General features: G+C 39.5%; 1 protein-coding gene across 1 annotated transcript in view; it reads right to left on the bottom strand.

Moving 5' to 3' along the window:
- COL16A1 (collagen type XVI alpha 1 chain) overlaps positions 1-23,079 on the bottom strand; it is a 165,973-nt gene that overhangs the window by 53,730 nt on the left and 89,164 nt on the right. The window contains exons 13-24 of the mRNA XM_018576760.1: positions 21,949-21,990; positions 21,701-21,745; positions 15,525-15,569; positions 15,377-15,439; positions 12,099-12,143; positions 9,495-9,590; positions 8,690-8,728; positions 8,297-8,341; positions 7,667-7,702; positions 7,395-7,517; positions 5,787-5,822; positions 871-906 (exon numbers count right to left, since the gene is read on the bottom strand). Coding sequence (XP_018432262.1) covers positions 871-906; positions 5,787-5,822; positions 7,395-7,517; positions 7,667-7,702; positions 8,297-8,341; positions 8,690-8,728; positions 9,495-9,590; positions 12,099-12,143; positions 15,377-15,439; positions 15,525-15,569; positions 21,701-21,745; positions 21,949-21,990 — 651 coding nt within the window. The remainder of the gene's footprint in view (positions 1-870; positions 907-5,786; positions 5,823-7,394; positions 7,518-7,666; positions 7,703-8,296; positions 8,342-8,689; positions 8,729-9,494; positions 9,591-12,098; positions 12,144-15,376; positions 15,440-15,524; positions 15,570-21,700; positions 21,746-21,948; positions 21,991-23,079) is intronic.

Genomic DNA, 23,079 nt, shown 5'->3' with positions numbered 1-23,079 from the left:
CCTTGTCACAAGGGCCAAATACACCATGATAGACACCAGTCCTTCTGGCAAATGCCAGAAATGCCATTTTGGCTGTACAAATTACAAATTACCTAACATGCAGTTGTAAATAAATAACCTTTTATCTGAGTTGTAATTTTTACTGCATCTTTATGCGCAGAATTTACATTATGGTATTTGTACATTCATTATTCAGTTACATGTAGGCTGTTTATTTTACATGACAACACAGATCGGATCATAGTAAATATAGATGTAATTTTATCTTTCAACTGCATTCATGTTCACATGAGTGCTGTGACAGCTTGATCTAAATGGTAGCCAGCTCCATGCTCCCTTGTAATGAGGGAGTATGAAGCCGGCTTTCCGGCCAATCAGGAAGGTGGGCGGCGTGAAAAGACCTACCCCCCTCTCCTGATTGGATACTGGAAGTTCCGGTATCGGGATAAGTATTGGGAGCATTTGGGCGAGTACAAGTACTTGCCCAAATACTCGGTATTGGCACCGCTACTGATAGTAGTATCAGTGCATCCCTAGTAGCTGCAAGTATCATAACAGCAAGTTTATATTATTATCATAGATGAGTTATTCTTGATTGCATCCTTGGAACACTATCCAGCTCCATTCTAAGCCTGAATATGAGCTTATAATCTATAAACCACTTTCCACCTACTAAGTCCGTTTTTACCATGCATGTAATCATATATCTTATTACACATCACGCTGGCTCATTTCTTCACATTATTCAGTCACACCTTGGGCATCAGTTTAAAAAAGCAACATAGTAAAATAATTTAATGCATTAGATTCTGAACTGCCTTTCTGCCTGGTACACATTGTCATTACCCCTTGTAACCTTTTGCCACTTACCTTTGCACCCTTCAAGCCATTAAAACCTGCAGGTCCCTGTGATAGAGAAAATGAGAAATAGGTATTCATATGACATTTGTAAAACAGATTATGAAACATGGTACTTGGAAACACAGACCAGGTGAAACCCTTAATGAGAGAAACATGAAGGGTGCAACAGGTGACACCTTCTGAAAATGTTAGTCCCCTGGCTTTGTCTATCTTCAATGCTTTCTAAGTCACTGACCCAGGACACGCTTGTCAATCAGCAGTTAAGCAAGTTAGAGTCCATTATCTGCATACTTCTGTTTTTAGTTTGTTCAGTGAAGCTTTGAAAATGAAAGATAAAAACTGATTGGTTGGCATGCATAACTGCTCCAGATTCTGTCATATGATAATAAAAGTTTTGGTAAGCTGCTCATCCTTGTTCATCCTAGTTTTAATAAAACATAAAACTCACTGTTGACCTATACTCATTATGTAATTAAATACTTCAGTGGTAGTGTTTTCATACTTAAAGGAGAACTATGGGGTTAAGGCTTTTCCCCATAGTTCTCCTTAGGGTAACGGGAGGACACAAACTAGCGTCCTCCCGTCACCCTAAGCTCAGTATACCGCGAGCTAGAGCTCGCGGTATACTGAGACGCCGCAGCTGAAGCGGATCCTGACAATTATGCCGGGATCCGCCCAGCTGCGTGACTGACAGCTGGCTCTGCCTATCTAGAGGCAGAGCCAGCTGTACCCGCCCCCTCCCCCGTCCGTTCCGCCAGTCAGCGCTGGTGGAGCGGGGAGGGGGGAATCCAGCCCCACCCCTTTCACGGCAGAGAGCCGTGACAGGATCGAGAGGTGAGTGAACGCCGGTATGTGTTTGCTCACCTCCCTATCTACTGAGCCGACCTGTGACAGTCTCATTGTCACAGGTCGGCTAGAACTATGAGGTGAGTGAAAAGCACTCACCTCATAGTTCTCCTTTAATCCTGAACAAATACATCAATGCTCTAACAGGCTTGGCAGAATTTGGTCATAAACCAATGTGGGCTGATGTGCTATACGAAGGAGGCAATAATCTGCTCACTGGTTTTACACCTCTCACATCTGCTGAATCAGGTAGGACTTCTCTTTTTAAAGTAAAAATTGTTTCACAACCTCCTAGTAAGAAACAGAATATTTGTGAAAATATGATTCAACTGCTTAACTATAAAAGCAATGGGAAAGGTGCAATAACCCCTATCAACCAATCAGAATTTTCTTATCAACAATCTAGCTTCAGTGAACTAAAATGTAGATGCTACAGATTTCTAGACTTTGCTTCTCTTCATTAGTTTTTATATTGCCTTATAAAATAAACTAGATATGCACCGATATATCGGCTGCCGAAACATATCGGCCAGAAGTGCAGTTTTTCTGCCGAAATAACGGTGCATCCGGTCTTTCTCTACTGTCACAGGATCAGAAGAGAGCAGTGTGGGCGGAGACAGTCAGCGCTGTCACAGGAGGCCGGCCGGCGGTGTGGGGGAGGAGTCAGCTGTCAAATCGAGCTCTCCTCCCCGCACACTTAGCATCCTGTGACAGCTGTCAGGAAGGAGAGCGAATACAAACACTCAGCCATCAGTGATCGCTGAGTGTTTGTAAATAATTGAGGACAAAGTATGTTTACTATACCCTCAATTATGCATGAATGGGAAGTGATCTACATCACCTCCTGTTCATTCATGATTGTAGACATGGTAAACATACTATCTCCACATGTTATAAAAGAACAGGAACACTCAGTATAGAGGATTCCTGTTAATTTATAATAGGGGCAGCAGAAAAAGAGATTGTGGACTCTGTGTTCTCAATCTCTTTTTCTATTTTAAAAGGGAAATATCAGGGGTCTGTTTAGACCCCTAATGATTCCCCGAAGTACCTAAAAGTAAAGTAAAACATTAAAATATTTAATAAAAATAAATAAATAAAAATAAAATATTAAAAAAATGTATGATTTTATAAGAAATAAATAAAAATAAAATATTGTAAAAATTTTGAAAAAGTTAGAGAAAACATTTTTGTTTTTTGCCTGACATTTTTTTTATTTTGGTTTCATTTCTGTTTTAACATTTTCATTTCGGTGCACCTCTAAAATAAACATATGTTTCTCTAAGAGCTCACTCTCAGCAACATGTAAGTACAAAATCACATAAATATTTTCATACATTTTTGGTTATTTTCCAGTCAACATTCTTCTTTGATAAAGGGGGACTTACTGTGAACTGTTTTCACTAAAATAAATGGTTTTTACAACATATCTAAACTCCAAAGCAAATTGTTAATATACTCCAGCATTAGACCATGAGTGCTTAGAATAGGTGGCTTCATTCATTTTCTTTTTTTAGGCTTAATTTTCAGCTGGCAATTCTGGCAGTAACATATTTCCTGTCCGAGGGTGACAATGCTTACTCGCTCCACTGTACCTATGGAGGGAGCCATGGCTGTCACCCTACACTACTTACATAACTTGGACTACAAGCACATCCTCCTGTTACTTTATACTTCACATAGGACAGATGTAAAGGCTGTAAAGTAAAACATTTTTGGCTGTAAGTTGTAAAAGATGTAAAGATTGTTTGGTATTTCAGTTTACTCCACAGAAAGTTACAAAGGCACTGGATTTCTGGCAGGATTATCAGGTGCATTGCTTTGTCATCCTAGGACAGGAAGTGTGTTCCTGGCAGGTTTAACAGGTGAAAATAAAGAAACAAATGCAGCCACCACATGTAAGGATATGGTGCAATTGATCTTGGGTTTAGATATCCTTAAACCCTTTTGCTGCCACCGATGTATGCCATATGTTGGCAGCAGCGGACCCCTGTGAACAGACTTCCAGTTTCTAAGCTGTCTTTCCCTGGCTAGAGAAGCCGGGAAAGAATCTGAACAACCATAGTCTGTGCTTAATCAGCTTCAAAGAGCTGCAAAGGTGACTTAGTGGTCTAATAGGCCCCTAATGTGAGCCTCCCTATGTAATAGCAATATAGCTGCGCAAAACAAAAGTTAAAAAAAAAGTTAAATAACATAAATTTAAAAACACCCCAAATGTTTTTTTAAAGTGCCCTGTTCCCGCATACACGCACCACGGGCCTGCGATCAGGGGAGGCAGGTGAGGTGGAGCCTCACCTAGTATTATGGAAGAAAAAGCTGTCAGCTTCAAGTATGAAGCTGCTAACTTTTTCTCCATTGAGACCGACTTCTAACAGATTACACAGCAGGGAAAGCCTCCCTGTGTGTAACCTGTCATGGATGGAGCGCTGCCTGTTAATTACAGGTGGTGTTTCAACCCGGCTTTTGACAGCTATATTAGGTGGCACAGCAGCGGGCTTTCCCACTGCTTTGTGTAACCTAACATAGCGAGGCCAGAGCTACAACAGCCTCTACTTGGTGTTAGAGGCTTGAGCTCTGTGGATGGTTTAGACCAATGGCAAAGCGCCATTGGTCAAAGCTGTCCGATCAAAAAAACAAACAACAATGAGGACATCTATCTGGATGCCTCACCAGTGACGAGCAAGTGAGGGACACAGAGGCTCCTCCACACATAACTCGGTGACTGGGTTGGGGGCTGGGGCGGTCAGGAGGCATGCCTCACCTATCATGGACCTTACTGCATGTCCCTGACACGCAGGTCAATTGCACTATGCATGTTAGGCATTGCCAAAGTGAGAACATTAATTCTAGGGCCATTATTCATAGTTAACTCTAAACTAATGACCCGTACAAGCTTTTAAAGCGTTGCCAATGGACAATTTGGGGTACCATAGTTTTTTGCCATTTCACAGACGCGCAAAATTTGTAAGTTTGGTATGTTGGGTATCTATTTACTCAGCACAACCTCTTTTTTTATATTTGTATTAAAAACTGTTATTATATTGTGTTTGTGTGCACTAAAATTAACTTAAGTATATTTTTTACTGAAATTTTGGGCCTGATAAACAGTTGAGCTAATATCATGCGACATCAAAATTTGCAACTGTCATCATTTTATTCTACAGGGTATGTGCTTTCTGGAAACATACCATTCTTGGGGTTTTTGAAGTAATTCTCAGGCCTAAAATGTGGATTATAACATGTGTGCAAAAAATACAAAAATGGCTCGAAAGAGTTAAAGGTCATTTGCATTTTACCTGCAGAGATATCAACATACATTACCATGAACAAGCCTTGCAATACACAGACAATTATTCTTGAGCATTCAAACTTGTAATATTGGTCCGTCAAAATTTACAATCCCTTGTTTTTTCTTCTTCCTTTTTTACATATATTATTTTCTTGTGTTTCATTAAGACCTTGATATGATTTAAAGTAGGGGGGCCTATAGACATAAACGAATGCTAACAAAATCAGCCATTTATGGCCTAGATTAGAATGGCTTTATGTCTGTAAACCCTCCTAACTCTTGCAGATCTCTTGTTTGAGCTTTCTTGCAAATCTCTTGCTTGAGATAGTGAGGTAGATGACTGCCCAGACTGAATTTGATTGGCAAGTCAAAAGGTACGTTAGCACCATGCATGTTTGCAGAGTATTTTCCAGTTCCCCCTCAATATGCACTAACATGGTCATTCATCCGATGCAAATTTACATGTTTGTACAATGATCTTTCAAAAAAATGCTTGTTTGGCTGCTGAGTCATGTATTCATAACTGGTCTGCATCTAATGTAATTACAGTGTACACTTATATGTATTTGTATCCTTTACTGGGTAAGAAATAAACAAACTAAGATAACGGGCAGATCGTAGTCTTAGATCACACCTTTTCTGTTCTTATAAGCCCCTTTACAGTAGATTCCACATAACTAACTAGCACACTATTAGCTGTAATTGGTAGTGTACAGCAGGAATCATATGACTTCAATGACTAAGAGAAGGTGTTAAGGATATTCCTCACTCCAAGTAAAGTTGGGTATACCTGTTCACCTTTAATTCCTTGGTCACCTTTTTCCCCCTAAAAAATAAAAAGAATAACAATATGAAAAAATAAAAAAGAGATATCATTTAGATAAAAGTAGTTAAACAGTTCTAGTCTATGAGGAAACTGCGAGATGTATTTTTTTTCCCTAGTCCTGCGCAAAACTAACTTCCCGAGCATTCGTTTTCAGTGGCCGCAGATCAGTATTGTTAGTCTTTTAGCATAGTTTTTGTTTTTGGTGCCAGGGCATCAGGCACAGATATGGCAACTTTGTTGTTGCAAGGGTTAGTGTTAATGTGTATTGGAGAGAGTAGAAAATGGTTAAGGCCCTGTCTGTGGTTTTTTCCTGTCTTTGTCCCTTCAAGGAGATTTCCCTTCACTTCTTGTGCCAGAGAAACAACAAAAAGAGAAAATCTCTCCAAAGCATGGGGAAACCCCCTGTAAGACAGTTGTGAGTAAAGCAGGTTTTGGATTTACCCTCAATTCCTGTCTTGGTGACAATGGTCACCAGGACAAAAAGAGAGGATAAATCTCCCCAGCAGGAACAGTGACTGCATCCTATTAGATAAAGTCACTGTTAAAGGCTGTCTGCATACAATATGTGGCAGTGGAGATTCCTCCATCCACACTGTTTAGCATGGATGGGGTAACTGAGTGGTATCTATCGTTTAGCCCATAGGAGTAAATTAGATAACTTTACACCTACTGTATATGAATAGTCTACTCTATCCAAAAATATAGAAAAAAATGTGGGCTTTAAATACACATGAGTAAGTTTATGTGATTGGGTTAATATGGATATGGTCAGGTTAAGTGTTATGTTTATGGTGTATGGTGGAGCTATTACTCTTGTGGGGGTCTGAGCATAAATCTTTTAGGACACAGCCCAATCATCCATAGTTTATATCAACACTTCTAAAACAAAGAAATAAAAGAAGTAGAGGGTCTAAAACTAACAATTTATTAGGTAATTTGACCTTTAGGTTAACAGAGAGAGAAGAGTAATCATTTAGCCTGACAAGGTTAAGCTCTTCAATGTCAGACAATTTTTGCATCTAAAGTACAATTTGAAATTTAATTGAAATATAGTACAATTAGAAATCAAAATAAATCTAAACACAATTTTTAGAGATTATCAGAAACTAATTTTTTTTTACAAAGTTTGTCATTTTTTAGTTTTTTAGAAATGTAAGAAATAAAACTATACGATGATTTGTTATAGTTTAACTTGTAGGGGCATCTAACTTAGTAAGGGGGTCATCATGTAGTAAAGTGTCCTTTGATTTCCAATGGCAGCCCGAACAGAAGGGTTAAGTGTTCAACGGGACTTTAAGATTGGTGAAGCTTAAGGTGTTATGGACACTTTGGAAATGCTAGTGTTTTTATTTGTTTTCACCACTAAAACCCCTTGGCTGGGAACTACTGCACTAGGCCCCTGGCACTAAATGAAACAATAAAAAAGCTCAACAAGAATTGGGAACAGTCAGTTTGGAAATAACTGATTTATCTGTAATAGTCTAAAGAATCTAATCATGTGAATGCTGCAGTTTTTAATGGCCAGTTATATTTCTCCATACCTCTCTTTGACTTGGCCTTCTTGTTACTTACTTGTTTTCCTGTCTCTCCGAATCCAGTAAGGCCTGCTTGCCCTTTCTCCCCTTTAACACCAGGCACACTGATAACCTGTGTGCCATCAGCATTCACAGCTGGGCACACTTCACATGGTTCACCCTGTAACAGAACACAAGAGCTTTATAAACTCAAACAGGAACACCTATTTTAAAGAAAACCTACATCAAATTATGTAAATGCACTATGGAATGTGATTAAAGTCAAATAGTAGTATTTATTTAACATGCATGATAACAATACAATTTTACCTTTTCCCCTTTGAACCCTGAGATGCCTGGTTTTCCCTGTGAAAAAAAACCAGTTGCAATAAATATTCTAATATTCGTGATATACTTTAGATAACAGCATACTCAACCTCCAACAAAAGCCACAGACAAGTCTAAACACATTGATATAATGATTCTTAAACAGTGGTAATGCCTAACTCATAACAAGCATTCATACTACATGGAGGTGCTTGCTGTAAGACATGGTGAAAGTATGAGAGGTCAAATGAGGCTATGACTTCTGTGTCTATAGGGTCCATGCATAACTGACACTTATTTCATCATGCTCTGTTGACATTACTAACTACATGAAAGAATTGCAGCATTTCTTTATATTTTGGATCTCCTTTTGCTTACTTTAGATCTCTATAATGTTTATTAATACCAACTAGGTCCAATCTTATTTAAAAAATAAACCACATCAGAGTCTTATAAAAAGAAATAAGTGGTTGCCATGATCTGATGTTGCCCCAGAACCCAACGGCTTTTAGATACTCCAATGTTACTGTAGATATGTAAACGCTATTATAAAGTAAACCCTATAATACTGCTGCATAAAGTGAGGAAAAAAATCCAGTAAATATGGCAAATAGGTGTTCTTGAGAAACTGACCGGTTTTCCCACTGCTCCATCTCTTCCTGAAGTCCCTGGTGTACCCTGAAGACAACAAAGAATATAGGAGCATTAAAACATTAATTGTAGCATTACATCATTGGCAAGTGTGTTCTGTGATCATCAAGTACATGGCTGTATGTTAGTATTTATTGGTATTTTTTGTTTAATATCAGCACAGAACACATCTGATACCTGGAGATGAGCTGTTGGCTGTTCACATGTACTGGGGCCTAGAGAGTAAAGGGGTTCCATTTTCCAAGCAATTAATTGTAGAACTGTGGAAGAGTGGGCCCTATTGTAATATCTGCTTGTAATACTGAGCTTACAGCAAATTTTACTGCTCACATGTTACAGACTGAAAAATATGTGTCCTTCACAAATGCCTCTTACCTGTTTCCCTGCGGGGCCCGGAGGACCACCTGGATCACCCTGAAGGACAGAACAGATACCATGAAATCATCAGTTTTATATGCAAGCTACAGATGCGTTGTAAAGCTAGGCTATATAAAAGGTTAGTTACAGTAATAATCAAACACCTTTTAGCATACTTTAATTTAGATGCTTTTCAGAAGATTCTACCTGAACTTTCAGTCAGTACTATAACTGTCAGCAAACCCTGACAATCAGATGGCCTTTTGCCAATAATTCCTCATTTTTAGCAGAATGCAGTCTACAGCCTCATGAATATACAGTATAGCCTCTGAGTTCCTTAAGAGATCTTCTTATCCTTTATGTAAAAGAACTGTTATTGCCAATAACAAATACGTATCTAAAATGTTTTTATGTTTCAGCGCAGGTGGACATATTTTGTCATGTGTTTACATTTGCTTTAAGGCTAACTGCAGCCTTTGGTTATCATTTTACGCTGCAAAATGCTCACCAGTTGCTGCTTACAGTATCTCCTTTTGGTCAAGTATCTGTGTCCTGGATAATGTATTTTCTAATATAACTTTATTTCCCTTATCTTCAGTAGTGAAAGCTCTCAGCTTTACTGATGTATTAAAATACTTTAAGTTGTGTTGAAATACAACTTCAAATGTCTGCTAGCTGAAGTGTTCTCCACTGAGAAACCAACAACCATCATCAATGCATGCAAGCTACAATCCTGTCTGTCAACACTGAGGGATTAACAGAAGATTCACTGGCAGGATGTGAAAGAAAAATGTTCTGAAACGACAGAAAACAGCTAACTTACAGGTTTGCCTGGTAATCCTATGCCAGGGAGTCCTGGTTTTCCTGGAGGTCCCGGTTCTCCAGCCAGTCCTTCAGGGCCTACAATTCCAGTTTCTCCCTATTGCCAGAAAGAAATAAAAAGTAATTTAACGTATTACCCAATGTTCTACGAACATATCTCATTGAACCAAGTGGAAATAAACAGAGTTTCTTTGCAAGGCATGCAGCACATTGTAAATACACCCTAAGTATATATAGTTTAGTCTTGAAAAAGACAAGCAGTGCCTTGTCGAAACGTCAACCAGCCCAATAAATGTATCAATGCTGTCTCATAACAACACCTGTGAGTGCCTCTTCTCCTCTACTGCCTGTATCTAATTGCCTTGAGTGGCCCCGGGCATTTTTTATACTCTTAACTGAGTGTGCTGCCCACCATTGGACTTTTCTGTATATATATATCTAGATATATATATATATATATCTAGATATATATATTTATTGGAAAAAATGTATTTTTGTCTAGTTTTTTAAAATTTATATGTGAATTTGCTGTATTAAACACGCCAGTACATAGCATAAGTTACTCACTTTTTATAACTTAGATGTCTGGATTTTTTTTTTTAAATTACAAATGCCAATTCAACTTATTAAAGATTACATATAGCACAGTGGAGAATGCAAACCCAGCCATGCAAGAGATAACAGGTGATTATCTAGGCTACATTTGATTGCAACAATCTATTCTGATAAAGCTTGCTTCTGAAATGGCAGAATTGTTTTTTATTAAATCCTAATGGGTTTTGCTCAGCCTAAAAAATATCCAATATTATCTCTAGCTTTGTATTCAATATGTATTTTAGAGTCTTACATTAAAGGCTAAGTTTACCTTCCTGACCAAGTTACACTCATATTCAGGGTGTAACATGAAACATGGTCACATGGCAAAAAACTGAAGACGCCAGTAGGAACATTTTCTAGTGAACAGTGATGGCCAATCAGCTCATCCAGCGCTGTCAGAATACAATAAGCCCAGGGGTGATTCGTCTAGCCACATTGTTTAGCAAGGCTGGAGGAATCTGCTATATTTTTTTTGTTCAGCCCTCACTTCAACAAAACCTCACCTGCTCGAAAATTTCCTTTGAGTTTCGTTTTGATTTAACATTCGATTTTAGAATGAAAGGGGGTTACCGAACGAAAACCAGATTCACTGTTAGAATTTCGTTTGATCGAGAAAAAAATTCCAACATGCTCGTTCCAAGTTTTTCATCACTGCAGTTGCAAATTGAGCAAAACTTTGACCCCCCAGTCAACTATATATAAATATATAGCAAGCTATGCAACTTAGACCCATTTTCTGTTTACTATAAAAATGTCCCACTGCACTCCTGACCGGAATGTGCACCTAGCCTATGGTGGGGTGCTGCTTTGTGTCCCTGATAAAGGAACCAACATGGTTCCGAAACGTTGCCACGCATTGTGAGATGTCCTTTGTGTCAATTAAAAGGATTTGACAGCAGTAACTAAATTTTCCATTTTCTGTTTAGCCACACCCTATAAACCATACCAATTTAAGCAAATCCTTTTATTGAGGCAGCTAAAGTGAATATCGTCCTAAAACTGTTGTCAATGGCTGACATCTTTCCAACTGTGCTGAATCAACAAACCTGAACTATAGGAAACTACCGCTTGACAGTGTACCCATAGGTTGTTGCCACTGCATATGGCATGTAGCAATATAGTTACCAGGTATTTTGAATTCATGCTGTTAGTTACTGGAATAAATTACCATTTTGTTCAAGCCATAGGTGTAAGGCTTGTTACAGCGCTGTGTAGTCCACTTTAAGTTTGCACACCTGGATATTGTTTTTTATATTACAGGAATAACATGTTTAAAATATATATAAACCCTAATAATTAAGTATTTTTTTCTCCCTCTGTCTGTTAAATATATAATTAAAAGAGTTTTGTTATATATTGTTGTTATGTGCATAAAAAACACCTGTTGATCTGGCCAGAAATCTTGTCAGCTGAGAACCTCCTGGGCTTTCTGCCGGTGCTGTACTTTTACCTGTACTAAGAATTACATGACCCTACCACAGACAAGAGGACAGGGGGAGGTTTCAGTAGAACTGCACTGCTTTTGTGCTGATACAGTAGGGGGAATAAGTGTTGTCATACTAGAATAGGAAGTGTGTTATGAGTCACCAGGTGAAAATAGAGCAAAAAAAAACCCTGGCAAAAAATGCAGCCACCTAAAGCTAGCCATCCACATCAAGATTTCTCTTGTTCAGCCCCTGGGCTGAGCAAGAGAAATCAATTAATTTCACCATCCACACTAAACAGTGTGGATGAAGGAATCTCGACTGCCAACTATTGTATTCAGCAGCCGACAGGACCCGTGGATACCTGAACAGTGAGCGCATCTAAATGGCCACAGTTACTGTTCGCCAACAATTTACCACCTGGCTACTTCAACAAGTCAACTTTTGTGGAGCCAGGTAGTGGTAGCAAGGCCAAACACCGCTCGTAATTTGAGCAGTATACAGCCAGTTTAGGTCTTAGGACAGATAAGCAATATATTACCTTTTAGTTTTTGGGTTTAAATACGTTTTAGGTATTCACTTACCTTATGACCCTTTGGTCCCACAACACAGATTTCACCTGGCCTGCCCTAGATTAAGGAAAGCACAGCTGTATAAATCAAGGAATCATTTCATAATCTATATATCATTTTGTAACCATAATGGGGGGGATTTATCAAAACTATAGCACTTCTACATAGTAACCAATCAGCTTCTCTCTTCATTTGTTCAGTTAACCTTTAAAAATGAAAGCTAGAAGCTGATTGGTTGCCATGCACAGCTGCTCCTGAATATTCCTGCCCCAGTTTTGATAAATTCCCCTCTGTGTGTTTTGTTCACACTATTGTTCCATAAGTAAGGTATAGCATCACCAAGTCAACAAACAAAAAATTGCTGTCACATGTTGCACAGGCATGCACCTTTGCAGCCTTTCCATGCAAGGACTGAAGGACTCCATGGCAATAGAGATAAAATTAAGTCATACCTATTATCTTCTACAATAATAATTCCTAAGCCTGGTATTTTGCTTTAAAGCCCAGCTTTAGTGATGGAAGCTATGGATATAGTGAGGAAGGGTTACAGATGCTGTCTGGTTTTTACTGCTGTCTGCCTCTATATTAGTGGAATGTTATGTGTGTTGGTGCATTAAGATTTATTCTGAATGGCACTTCAAAGCACCTTCCCAGTGCACCTGCATTGAAGCTCAACACGGCAGCACAATGCCCTGTGTTGCAATGCAATTCGCTGCCAAGCTATGGATATAGCGAGGAAGGGCTACAGGTGCTGTCTGGTTTTTACTGCTGTCTGCCTCCATATTAGTGGAATGTTATGTGTGTCGGTGCTTTAAGGTTCATTCTGAATGGCACTTCAAAGCACCTTCCCACTGCACCTGCATTGAAGCTCATCATGGCCACACAATGATGTGTGTTGCAATGCAATTCGCTGCCAAAAATGCTGCACGCAGGATTTTTTGTCTGTTTTGACGCATTAGGGTTAATGCACATAGTTATATTAAAATACTCCCATCTATGCTAGAAAGTGGCAGAAAAATCCAGCATAAAAAATATGGATTTTAATGTGCAATTAACACACATACAGTATTTAAAGGCCTATGCACGTAAACTAATTCTATTGGCTAGAATATGAATTGATTCTAGCCACTAAAATAAATTTACATGCATTTACATATAAATTATGCCAGTAAGCTCCTCTCTGAATGCAGGTTCGGAGCATTTTATTTTTATGCCCCTGAATGCTGCTGTAAAATAGAGATCTAAAGACCAGAATGTGCATGGCCAAATTGGCTAAAATACAGCTGCGTTGAGAGTTTAAAAAAAAAATGCCCCAAAAAGTGATGTTTCTTCTGCTCATGTGCATGAGGCCTTAGCCTATTCAAATGAATGTGCTGCTCTAATGCAACTTGTGCTGGTGTGAATGGGCCTTAAGAGATTTCTTCTCACTTCAGGGACAGGGACATTAACAAACACACATTTTTGTGAAAGTGAGGAAAGATTAATACTTATAATAATGTTTTAATTGAAGCTGAGCCTTCCTGTCTCAGTGGCAATTGCTCTTGTTTTGTAAAGACACTACGGAGACAGGAATTAAAGGAAAATTACACCAATAGGATCAGAAATAAAAGCCCCACAGAAATTTGAACTTTTCCTCACTGTATACAAAGCTAGAAAAAGATGGCTGGAATTAGGCTTCAAGGATCAATTATCTCTATAATAGATGAGAATATTACAGAAGTTGGATGAGCACTGCTTACTGCTAAACTGGTCATAAACAGGAATATGCAAAAGAATTTAAATGTTTGCAATGTCTGATTGCTCCTCATCCACAAGATCTGCCATGAGAGCCTTTCCTGACTTGCTCTGTGTAACATAAGCTGGCAATCAGCATGCTGTAGTGGAGGGGGTAAGCACAAACATGACATTTTCCAGTGTTATGTCAAGGACAGCATAATAGCTCCTCACCAATTGCAAGGAAAGAAAGTAGACTATTAGCTGGTAATAAGGGACATTATTATTGAGCAATGAGAAAGTATGCTACAAAAAGTGTCCTCTTAAAGGAGAACTATGAGGTGAGTGCTTTTCACTCACCTCATAGTTCTAGCAGACCTGTGACAATGAGACTGTCACAGGTCGGCTCAGTAGATCAGGAGGTGAGCGAACACATACCGGCATTCGCTCACCTCTCGATCATGTCACGGTTCTCTGCTGGCGGAACGGACGGGGGAGGGGGCGGGTACAGCTGGCTCTGCCTCTAGATAGGCAGAGCCAGCTGTCAGTCACGCAGCTGGGCGGATCCCGGCATAATTGTCGGGATCCGCTTCAGCTGCGGCGTCTCAGTATACCGCGAGCTACAGCTCGCGGTATACTGAGCCTAGGGTGACAGGAGGACGCTAGTTTGTGTCCTCATGTTACCCTAAGGAGAACTATGGGGAAAAGCCTTAACCCCATAGTTCTCCTTTAAGGCCAAAACCTGTTACAATAGGCACATGGCATTTCTAGTGAACTTCAAAGTATACCACCAGAATCGTGCAATAACCTAATTTTATTAATTTGCCACACTGTGGCTATAGGTTCATGTACATAATTTTTGTTTGATTCATAAATTCCTGTAAATACTTACTGTAACTGAATAGTCAGTTTTAATAATTTTCAGTAAGATAATGAAGAGTCCCTGAATATGACTGTAAATACTGTTATTTATTGAGGTCATGGTATAGATCATAGTAGCACTTAGTTACATTCTACTGTACTTGTTCTGTAATGTTGAAGACGTTTCGTAGCTTATCCACTTCCTCAGATTGGATGAGTGTCAGGAATATACCCCAGCATTTCTATCCACACAGGTAGCACGACACCCTAATCCAATCTCCATAGACAATAAATATATGCCTTTCCATTATAGAACAAGTCCAGTTTAATGTGACTAACTACCACTAGCTTAGAAGTGTTGAAGTTAAAAGTGCGCAAATTGTTAAGTCAGTGATGAATTACAATAATAGCTTCATGTGATTTGGTATCTACGTCACATTTTTCAGTACATAGGTAAGACACCTTTGACCCCCTGCTTATATTGGGTGTTGCCAGGAGCCATTGAAAGCACCAGAAGAATAAGCAGAGGCTTCCAAATCCTATTCAGTGGAGTACAAGTGTAGTAGTCCTATCAATTCAATTTTCTGAAGGGATATTATAGAGTCTCTTCTTTCCACTGGTTGTTTGAAGTGAACAAAGATTTGATCTGATGAACATGGTCTAATGAACATTTATTAAACTACCCCACCAGAATATGTATATATATCAATACTTACATCCCGACCAGGCGAACCAGAAGATCCTTTAAATCCTAAATCCCCCTTTTCGCCTTTTTGGCCCTAGAAAAAAAAATACAATGACTTCATGAAGATCAATTTTATGGGCTTGAAAAAAAACCACGCAGTACAAGTACATGTTGCTTACTGTCTCTCCTTCTGGTCCAGATGGTCCCTCGTATCCTCTTGGACCCTTTTGTGAAGAAGATAATTAGTTGGCTACATGATACAGTGAATCAAAATTTAGTTTTTGGAGAAACTCAAAGTCTTGTTTGGTTGAAAATGCAAAACTAACTGGTGCATATTTAATAATAAGTAATGCAATGCCTTTCTCTCTCTGTATTATATAGAGGGGGTAACGATGCTGCTTGGGAACCTGTGAAGAGTCCCCAAAAGGCAAGACCTCCATAAATCAGATGAAATATTACCCAATCAATGGTAGCAGGTTGAAAAGCAGGGTGGAAATTCATACTAGTTCCTAGTTAGCAGAATGTGACCATAAAGCAAAAGTGATGGCGCAGTTTAAATGTGGGCTTAAACTTTTTCTCATGGGCCTCTGCATCGTATGTCGACCCCTGAATAAAGATGTCCATGTCCTTAAAATCAGAAGTTCAATTATATCATTATACACAAGCAAGGCTCAAAATAGTATTTTGGCACTTTTATGTTTTGTAAGCTATTTATTAACTAGAGATAAAGAGATCATAAAAAAGGAGTACTATAATTTAGACAGGAATTTTTTCGTTCAGGAAGAAGCCAGTACAGGATTCTATCTTTTGGAAGGCCAGGTGCTTTGAGCAAGCAGTGTCATGTCTCAAGTAAATAGCTAAGTTAAAGTGAATCTAAAGACATTTATAACATTTTAGTTAAAGTGTATGTAAAGTCAAAACTTTTTTGTAATTGCTAATTGCTAATTGTATAGCATTAGACCCTCTATTACATTTGTATTGCTGTCTATGTCCCCCCTGGGAAGATTCATCCCTCTATTTGTACAGGTGACCTTTCTGACTGAGACAGAAAATAAGGGGATCCAAAATGTTATTTTGTTAATGTTAAATATGTTAATTAATTTTAATAATGTTAATTATCTATTGAGGACAAATGTTCCGGTGACAATGGTCTAAGATTGTAATTCCATACACTTTGGGGAGACTTCCTCTCACACCTGTTGTGTCTCCAGGACAGAAAGAGAGAAAGGAAATCTTCCTAACAGGACTCAGACAGCAAACAATAATATGCTAGGGTTTTTAACTCTTTCCTACTCTATCCAAAACTATAAAAATAAACCTTTTTTGGCTATGAAAGCACCTTAAGTGTTAGAACTCACTTTGGAGAGACGTCCTCTCACATCCTTTTGTGTTTACAAGACAGGAAGTGAAGGTGAATCTCACAAATTGGATGCAGGTGGCAAAAAAAATGCCAGGGGTTTTAACAATTCGCCAATTTATCAACATGGAAAAAACACACTTTGGCTATAGAAATAATTTAACATTGATGATAAACAATATGTTTGATTATAATTGGAAAGTAGTATCAAACGTATACAAATATGATAAATATATAATAATGACATCCTGTCTCATCCTGACTACTGTCAAAATAAAGTATCTAGAAAACAATTAGGTCAGCTGGGTTACTTTATTTGAGAAGTACTGTACATAAATAAGAGAAGGCAAAATACATATGGTCCGGGGTGGAATGACAACACATGGGGCCCTCGAGCAATACGTCTTACATCTTCACATCTTCATTCCCCTTCCTACACTGCCCACCTCTGCACCACCTGCATCGATCTTCCTACACTGCCCACCTCTACACCACCTGCATCCCTCTTCCTACACTGCCCACCTCTACACCACCTGCATCCCTCTTCCTACACTGCCCACCTCTACACCACCTGCATCCCTCTTCCTACACTGCCCACCTCTACACCACCTGCAGCCCCTTTCTAATGCTTCTCACATCTGCACCCCCTTTCCTACACTGTTCACCTCTGCATCCCTGCCAGGGGGTGCAGAGGAGAGCACTATGGAAAGAAGGATGCAGAGGGTACAGAAGTTAACAGTGGTAACGGGCCCTCTCCTGGCTGCTGGCCCTCGGGCAGTGCCCGAATGGCCACTCCGCCCCTGCATCTGATTATAAACAAATGCACACTTAAGGGATAACTATATAAATATGTTGACAGAAGATTGACACAACTTTCACCAAGAATTCACACATTTTCCAAACAAAAATCCAATTAGAAAACGTGCAAATCTTGGGTGAAAGCAGCACAGTGGTGTAGTGGATAGTGCTTCTGCCTTGCAGCACTAGGGGGCCCTGGTTTAAACCCCGGCCAGGTCACTATCTGCAAGGGGTTTGCATGTTCTCCCTGTGCTTGTGTGGGTTTCCCCCGGGTACTCCGGTTTCCTCCCACACTCCAAAGACATGTTGGTAGGTTAATTGGCTCCTCTCTAAGTTGGCCCTTGTATGTGAGGACCCTCACAGGGTTCTTGAGGGCAGGGAATGAAGTTAATGTGCACTATGTAAAGCACTGTGTAAATTATCGGCGCTATATAAATACCTGTAATAACTAATAAAGCGGTGTACATTTTTTGTGAAAATATTTACACATACACACCTTAAAAATAAAATCACTTATCAGTCACCAGCGAATTAAATCAACCACAGCAGTATTTACTGTGCATGTTATGTTTTTTATTGTTATTATTATTATTATTATTATGTGTACTTGTGTAAAGTGAACTGACCTAAATAATATTTATATGTTTGCAATGTTAGAATTATAAAACATATATTGTATATGTAATTGTTTAAAAAAGAACTACCTCTGCAGGGTTAAGTGCTCATTTTTGTCTATAGGTGTAAAATTAATTAAGATTTAAAAATTAATGAATTAATTAAAAAAGATATACTCACCTGAACCTTTGAGTCGCCTGGCTGTTAGACCTGCCCCTCACAGCCTCTCTCCCCCTCTGCTCTGACGGTGTGAGGACCTGTGAGTCATTATGCCTAATGCAGTGTATTAAACATGAGGATGCAGAGGGAAATTACACGGCCAGAGCAGAGGGGCAGAAAGAAGGCAGGGTCTGGTCTAGCAACAAGATGGGACCGAGCTTCGGTTGAGTATATGGTTTTTACTTTACATCTTTAACCCTTGAAGTGCAGAGGTAGCCCCACTGCAAGGGTTACATTTTATTTTAACCTGAGTTCTTTAAATATATCTAAAATATAGTCAAGGGGAAAAAACTTTTTCAGAAAATGTAATGAAAACTGTGAAACCTTGTCTTATAGTGTATCACTTTTAGAGGTATAAAAAGATGTTATATCGAGAGTCAGTGTCAACTAGGTAATATGCTGTAAAGTGGGTTCAAAGCTAAATGTGACAGTCCCTAGCACCCTCTAGTGACAAAATTATGGAACTCGTTATAGACCAGTTTTCCAAGGTCAGTCTATACAGAAAATGAATGGTTAACATGTTTTGCATCAAACGATAATGGCTTCTTTGTCTTTTAGCAAGCCTCCTGCATGTTAAAGTATAAAAGTGTTGTATTGTACCTTGCTGTTTGTACCATATTAAAAATAATTTCTAGAAACTCTTACACACTGGTTAGGATCATAATTGAAGTCACAGGCAATTCAGTTTAATCAAAGCTAAAGGCTTACATTAAACCTTTTTTGTTTTGGATAGGAATGGTTAATACCCCTGTCAGGCTTTTCTTTCTGTTCCCCATTGGGGACATTCCCTTTCACAGCATTAATTAAGTGGAGATCTCCCTGATTTACTGTCCCTGCAAAACATTAGTGAGATAGGGTTGCCATCAGTCTGGTATTCACCCGAACAGTCCGGTTTTGGAGTCTTGTATCCAGCTAGAGGTCACCCAGACACAAGACACTCAGTGCCGACACCGGCACTTTATATTTTCTGACAGATGCGGCTGCTGAGATCCCTGGCAAGAGCAATCTCAGACATCCGCCTCTGCCTGAAACCGGATCTTTCTCTGAGCTGCGAGCAGCCTGTGCCTGTTTACAGGCGCCTGCAGCTCAGAAGAAGATCTAGTTTCAGGCAGCAGATGCATGAGATCACCCTTGCCGGGGAACTTGGCAACCACATCTTTCATTGCCTTCTCCTCCTCTTTCTCCTGCTCCCTGACACTGTGCTGCCCACCTGCTAGCCCCTGGTGAGACACCATAGCCCAGACAGCCCACTTGTTATTGGCACAGCACACACAGCCCATCTGAGAGTCGCACAGCCCACTCCCAGATAGCAAGGATAACTTGCCACAAACTTGTGGCAGGGTTAAATTGTAATTCTTGTTAACTTGCTGCACACATTCCTGGCAAGTTGTAGACTTGCAGAACACTCGCAGCACAAGTTCTAGTTGACAATTTTTGAATTTGTAGCAAATTTTCTTGGCAAGTCTACAAGAGTCCTGCAGGTCTTAGCAAGAGCTCTGCAAGTGTACAGCACTTTGCAAAGCACATTGATCTTCAACAAAATTGTGAAGTTTGGCAAGTCTGCAATAGTTTAGCAAGTCATTTTCAAACTTGCAGCTCAATTGCTTGCTATCTGGACTGTAGTCCTCTATAGACAGTCTCCTTACTCCCTCTCCTGACTGTCTCTTCTTGCTCTTTATTCTGCCTGCCTTTCCTTGCTCTCTGCTCTTTATTCTCCAAAAACAAATATTGCCATGCGAGGTGCTAGAGTGTTTGGGTTTCACTTGAAGAAAAGGTGGCAACTCTACAGTGAGAAGGTATCAGGAATGTAAAACATGCTCCTATTGTCCTGCTACCCGCGGTTGCCAGGTAACAGACCATACACTGTTGTCCGCGGTTGCCAGGCAACAGACCGTACACTGTTGGCAATTCCCCCTCTCTCACTAGTCGGCAACGGGAGGCATCTCAGTTGCTAAGTAAAGAATTAGTAAAGTAAAGACTTGCTGCCTGTCCCACCTCCTTGATCATAAATGGCCAGCGGGGCTGTGGTGCCCTATTTGAACATTATAAGCCCAGAAGTCTAAGCCTGTGATAGTGTTCTACATGTGGCTCACTAGCTGCCACAGTGTTATCTGAATCCTGACCTGCCTGTCATCTGACTCTTGCCTGTTTGTTGACTGTGTCTCTTGCCTGCTGCCCCGATTAACCTTTTGCCTGTTTACTGAACCTCATCTTGCTTGTTGACTGGAATGGCCCTTTCCACATACTTTGACCACATCTCTGCCTACTCCCTGGACCCACCTGTTGTTGGATTACTGACTTTGTTTTGCCTGCAGCCTTGACTTGACCTTTGCTTACATGGCTAACTATGCCATACCAGAACCCTAGTTCTTCCCTAGATTAGCGGTCACGCCACTGCCAGCCTTTCTTTTGCCACGTCTCTCTGATTACTTCCCTGGCAAGGCAACGGTTCTGCCATCCTCTGCACCTTCCTATCCACAGATACTCTTCATTCTTCCCTTGGTAAAACTCTTGAGCTACCTGGCCAGAGAATATAGCATCATGTATAAGTCCCAGCGGCAACCAAGTAGGCCCCAGCTTGCCTTAAGGGAACAAGGGCTGCTAAAGGCAAAGTTACACTAAGCTAGCTATATTATCCGACCACATGTACAGGAGCAAGCATTACCCAAGGGTCATCAGGATCAGCGGGGACAAATACAGCAATATAAACCTGACAAGGGTTCAAACTCTTGAACGTTCTATCCATCAGTATAAAAAAGTTTTGGCTTAACATACACTTTAAAAGATAACTTCACAAATCCCCCAAAAAACAGCAAACAGAAACTACTTAGTTAGGAAAACAATTGTATCTTTGCAATACACAGCCTGCTTGTATTGCTGACAGCCACCTCTGCCACCCCTGTAGTTAATAATTAGCTGAGCCCCTAGCTGCAGACACCACTCCCTTGTAGACACTAGTTATAAGAGCAGTCAAAAATATGGGGTGCATTTATAAAAGTTCTGCCTGGCTATGCTGTTCGCACTATACACGTCACCGCCATCTAGGGGTGCTAGTGCCGTGCAAACGGCATCCACCTAGCTATACGCTGGGTGGCACTTTTATAAATCAACACCTATGTGTAGGTGGCACAATGCAATTTACTATCGTTGCCCTAGTAATGTAATTATTTACTTTTTGCAAAGCAGCCCAGTTCAATCTGAAGCTGAATTTCTTTCATTTTTTTATTTATCAAGTATTTTTACATTGGTCCTGTACTATCTGCCTTCAAAAATGCCTATGTTACATTGTTTTAGTTTAAAAAAAAATAGCAATACAATCACAGGGAACAATATTATTAAGCAAATATGGCATATCTTTATACTCACCACCTCCCCTCCGGCTCCTTTCTCTCCTTTTACACCCTCAGCACACTATGTAAAATGAAAAAGAAAAAAAACAATTGTGGTTATGTTGTGAATAATATAAATAAAAGAAGGTTTAGGAAATGCCTTCACCCTAGATAATACAAATCCATTTAAGGTGATGGATCATTCTCATATATTACAGCTTGACACTTATAGGTGAACGATCCAGCATGTTAAGACTGCTGCTGTATCTCAATCATAGCACTCACTTGAAGGGGTCCATCTGAAGAGGTTCGGATGCAATCTGCTCCCTAATTGAAAAACAGAAGGAAAAACATGAATAAAATAGGCTTCTGAGTTATAGTATCATAAAATAATAAATGCTTTGTATGGATATACAGTATTTAAAGAGTGCCCAATATTTAAGGCAAAGGCCCTGTAAATAGTACCATACATGTGACTATAGCTAGAATACTGTATAATGACGTTATTTATGGGCAAACCTGATCAATCTTATTTTGGATTTTCCCATATGCAAACATGTGAACAATATGGCAGAAACATAACATTCAACAACAACAGAGATAATAATTATAGCAATTTAGTCTAAACCAAAGAGTTTATGGCAGGGTTACAAGAACTCACAGTTCTTGTAGCCCTGACATTTTAGAACATTTCTATACAGACTGAATCCAGGGGTTATATACTGATGTACAGGATTTAGCCTTGATTAGCCCACATCTTGCACATTATGAATAAGATATGGAAGCATGACAGTACATTGGTTAAGACTTAAGAGATCAACACTCTTGCCTTGAAGTGTTGAGTCTGAATGTTCAATTTACATCAAGGGCACTTGATTTTGATGTTATCCCTGAGTTTTGTAGGCTGCTTTTCCATTGTTTGCTTCTACAACCCAATAACTTAGTGGTATATTAACTGACTTCTGGGTAAATTGACCATAAAGTAAATGTGCTTGTGAGATGAGTTGCAAGGATGATAGATTGATTGCTCCTTGAGGTGGGACTGATGATGACGTATGCACTGTATAATTACAAGACATAAACTGCATGTGAATAGCAAATCTACATTTTCTACACTCAACAACTTTGACTAAAATCTTTGAAAACGTATTTTTGCTATATCCCCCCTATCGTTTTATCCTGAATTGCCCTCAGACTACGTGAACAGGTTTTAGGGATCGGAGTAGCAGCCAGCAGCACCTAGACAAAAACGAGCACCTAACCCTTGCACTGGGGGGTAGCCCCATTGCAAGGGTTAATAACACTTTTGCCCAGAATTCTGCTTTAAATACATTAAAAAAAAATGATTAGTATATACAAAAATAAAATAAAAATACAAAAAAAAATAATAATTAAATAAATAAAGCATGGTGGAAT

The sequence above is a fragment of the Nanorana parkeri genome, unplaced genomic scaffold, assembly GCF_000935625.1.
Source record: "Nanorana parkeri isolate BGI_ZX_2015 unplaced genomic scaffold, ASM93562v1 scaffold76, whole genome shotgun sequence".
NCBI classification, from domain to species: Eukaryota; Metazoa; Chordata; class Amphibia; order Anura; family Dicroglossidae; genus Nanorana; species Nanorana parkeri.
This window is presented reverse-complemented; position numbering and strand designations above follow the sequence as displayed.